At 62.3% G+C, this 3,653-nt stretch overlaps 1 protein-coding gene across 1 annotated transcript; it reads left to right on the forward strand.

Moving 5' to 3' along the window:
- The first annotated feature begins 1,698 nt into the window (after positions 1-1,698).
- Positions 1,699-3,279, forward strand: GPR27 (G protein-coupled receptor 27). Its single transcript, XM_060633764.3, has one exon. The coding sequence runs from the start codon at positions 1,810-1,812 to the stop codon at positions 2,935-2,937; it is 1,128 nt and encodes a 375-aa protein (XP_060489747.1). The 5' UTR covers positions 1,699-1,809; the 3' UTR covers positions 2,938-3,279.
- The last annotated feature ends 374 nt before the right edge of the window (positions 3,280-3,653 follow it).

Consider the following 3,653-nt stretch of genomic DNA (forward strand, 5'->3'; position numbering starts at 1 on the left):
TCTGCATTTTAACAGGATCCCAGGGATATCTGTGTACATTAAAGTCTGAGGCGCCGGACTAGACTTTCAGGGTCTATTCTGTCCTTCCTCTTAATTAAGTACTACTGCCAAAAGAATCTTCCTGAAGCACAGTTCTAACAATGTCACTCTCCTCGGAAAACTTCAGGGCACCTCACTGCTTACAGATGAAAGTTTTGACTCCTTAGCCTCACACTCAAGGCTCTCTACGATCTTATGTTTTCCTGGAAATGTCCATCAAAGTGCCTGCCATGCCCATAGTAGGTGGGCAATAAATAATGTTCTGCATAAAAGAAAAGAAAAGTGAGTGTACCTGAGAAACAACATATTTCTCAATTCTGGCTGTACTACGCTAGGCATTTGGGATAGACTAGTACAAAAAACAGACATGGTCCCTTGCCTTCATGGAGCTTAGAGACTGGCTGGAAGGATAGAATTTTAAAACACGAATAAAACTATGCAATGATAAATGATAAGCGCTAGATAAAAAATAAATAAATAAATAAATGATCAGGCAGTGATACAGAGTAAGGTGGCCTGGTCAGAAGGATGGCCCCAACAAGTGGGGTGGGGTGGGGGGCAGCCTGCTGGACCAGGCTGGGGGACGGTGCGAGCAAAGCCTTGAGAGAATTTGGTGTGTTTCAGGATTGGAAGATCGGCTGCCCTTTCAGGCTCACCCAGAAAACAGATTCCCTGGGGGCTATGGGGTGCACCTTCCAGGTCACTTAAGAGAAAACGCTGAATTTCTTTTCCCTCACATATGTCTTCACTGGGACCACGGGTTAGGCCGAGAGCAGGGCTCGCTGCAGAGTCGCGGGGAGTCCAGCCCTGGAAATTAGACCTAGAGATATTCGAATCCGCCACTTACTGGCTCGCAACTCCCTTGAGCCCTAAGCTTCTGCTCCCTCAGGTACTAAGTGAGGTTAAGAAAAGAAGCAACTTTGCAGTCACTGTGAACATCAGGTTGATAACGCTTGAAAAGCTGCCCAGAACACTGCCACCCACATCGGTGCTCACCTGAACGTCGGCGGCTACATGATTACGACGGTGACGATCACTACTGTTAATCATTAGCTAGTGGGCAGAAGGCTCTACCCACAGGTTCCTGCCCGCCCCCCCTCCCCCCAGGCCTCCCGACCCTGCCATCCCTTGCCACCTCCCCCCTGCGCACGGCCACCGTGACCCCAGCGCGGGCGCCAGACGCCGCCGCCGGACCCCCGTTACCTGGGGCCAAACGCGACTTGTCGCCACCTTGCGTCCTGGGCCCTGCCTCCCTCCCGGCCGCCTCCCGGCCCCGCGGCTGCCCGCGGCGGCGCCCCCCAGCCCAGCCCGGCCCGGGCGGCGCGGGCTGCCTCGGCGGGGCTGGCGGCGGCGGCCACGCTGCGCGCTCCGGCGGAGGGGAGGGGGCTCCGCGGCGGCGGCGGCGGCGGCGGCGGCGGCGGCGGGCCCGGCGGGGGGCAGAGCCAAGAGGCGCGGCGGCGGCGGAGGAGGAGAAGGAGGAGGATGCGGGGGGCTGCGGGCGGCGGCACGGCCCTGTCCGCAGTGAAGCCCGCGGCGCCCAAGGTGCAGGGAGTGGCCGTCGCCTCCTGCGCGCATCATTCCTGAGATGGCGGCGGCGCGGCGGCGGCTCGGAGAGCCCGGGAGGGGCCAGCCGGCCGCGGGCTGAGCCCCCGCCGGCCGGGGAGCTCGCCCCGGGGCCCGCGCGGCGGCGGAGCCCGGGCTGGGCGGGCCTGGGGAGCGGCGAGGCCGGGAGCGGCCCCGGAGCGGAGCGCACGGCCTGGGGAGGCCGCGATGGCGAACGCTAGCGAGCCGGGCGGCGGCGGCGGCGAGGCGGCCGCCCTGGGCCTCAAGCTGGCCACGCTGAGCCTGCTGCTGTGCGTGAGCCTGGCGGGCAACGTGCTGTTCGCGCTGCTCATCGTGCGGGAGCGCAGCCTGCACCGCGCCCCGTACTACCTGCTGCTCGACCTGTGCCTGGCCGACGGGCTGCGCGCGCTCGCCTGCCTCCCGGCCGTCATGCTGGCGGCGCGGCGTGCGGCGGCCGCGGCGGGGGCGCCGCCGGGCGCGCTGGGCTGCAAGCTGCTCGCCTTCCTGGCCGCGCTCTTCTGCTTCCACGCCGCCTTCCTGCTGCTCGGCGTGGGCGTCACCCGCTACCTGGCCATCGCGCACCACCGCTTCTACGCCGAGCGCCTGGCCGGCTGGCCGTGCGCCGCCATGCTGGTGTGCGCCGCCTGGGCGCTGGCGCTGGCCGCGGCCTTCCCGCCGGTGCTGGACGGCGGCGGCGGCGACGACGAGGACGCGCCGTGCGCCCTGGAGCAGCGGCCCGACGGCGCCCCGGGCGCGCTCGGCTTCCTGCTGCTGCTGGCCGTGGTCGTGGGCGCCACGCACCTCGTCTACCTCCGCCTGCTCTTCTTCATCCACGACCGCCGCAAGATGCGGCCCGCACGCCTCGTGCCCGCCGTCAGCCACGACTGGACCTTCCACGGCCCCGGCGCCACCGGCCAGGCGGCCGCCAACTGGACTGCGGGCTTCGGCCGCGGGCCCACGCCGCCCGCGCTCGTGGGCATCCGGCCGGCGGGGCCCGGCCGCGGCGCGCGCCGCCTCCTCGTGCTCGAGGAGTTCAAGACGGAGAAGAGGCTGTGCAAGATGTTCTACGCCGTCACGCTGCTCTTCCTGCTCCTCTGGGGGCCCTACGTCGTGGCCAGTTACCTGCGGGTCTTGGTGCGGCCCGGCGCCGTCCCCCAGGCCTACCTGACGGCCTCCGTGTGGCTCACCTTCGCCCAGGCCGGCATCAACCCTGTCGTGTGCTTCCTCTTCAACAGGGAGCTGAGGGACTGCTTCAGGGCCCAGTTCCCCTGCTGCCAGAGCCCCCAGACCACCCAGGCCACCCTCCCCTGCGACTTGAAAGGCATCGGCTTGTGAGGGGCTCTCCTGCCTCGTACGCCCCACCCGGCCTTTCCCTTTGGCTCGGACAGTGACGTCGTTTCTCTCTCTTCTGCCCCCTTATTAATTTTCTAAGCTGCCTTCAAAATGACTCTCAAAGTGGTTAAGCACTTGGATTGTACAGACTACTTTTTTCTTGGCCCGGGGGGGGGGGGCGGGGGGGGGAGGGAGGGATGGGTTTCGATGTTCCAGCCCCACCTCCAGCTCCGTGCATTTGTCCTACTAAGTATATTTTCATCCTGAACAATAGGCCTTGGAGTCTTTGTACTGGTACTGACGTCTTTTATTCCATGTGTTCCTTTTTTTTTTTTTTTTTTTTTTTTTTTAAATAAAGCCTACACTAATTTTCTTCATGCAACGTTTCCTAAAGACCTTGGCCAGTTTTCTACAGAAGCTATTTTTGACAACCTCAAGGGGCATTACATTTCGCAGTGAAGTAGAGGAACCTAGGGGACTTCACAAGTTTGATTTCTTGAGGGTCTTCTGTGGGAAGCAGGAGAAAGGGGGGAGGGGAAATTGTCGTCAGTTCCCCCTTGAGTTGCCGGCCGTGGGGTCAGTTGTGCTGCTCTGGTTCTTTGAAAGTGTTGAAAACTTTGTTCAGTATCGGTAATGAATTTGAAGAGCAGAAATGGGAGCGTAAAGTAGCGAGGCAGTGTTTTTTCAGCAGTGACAAGTGACCAGATTTGTTTCCTACC

Source organism: Panthera onca, chromosome A2 (assembly GCF_046562875.1).
Source record: "Panthera onca isolate mPanOnc1 chromosome A2, mPanOnc1 haplotype 2, whole genome shotgun sequence".
Classification (NCBI taxonomy): Eukaryota; Metazoa; Chordata; class Mammalia; order Carnivora; family Felidae; genus Panthera; species Panthera onca.

What these genes read in the sequence shown, in the direction of transcription:
- GPR27 (XM_060633764.3), top strand. Translation starts at nt 1,810, where the DNA reads ATGGCGAACGCTAGCGAGCCGGGCGGCGGCGGCGGCGAGGCGGCCGCC.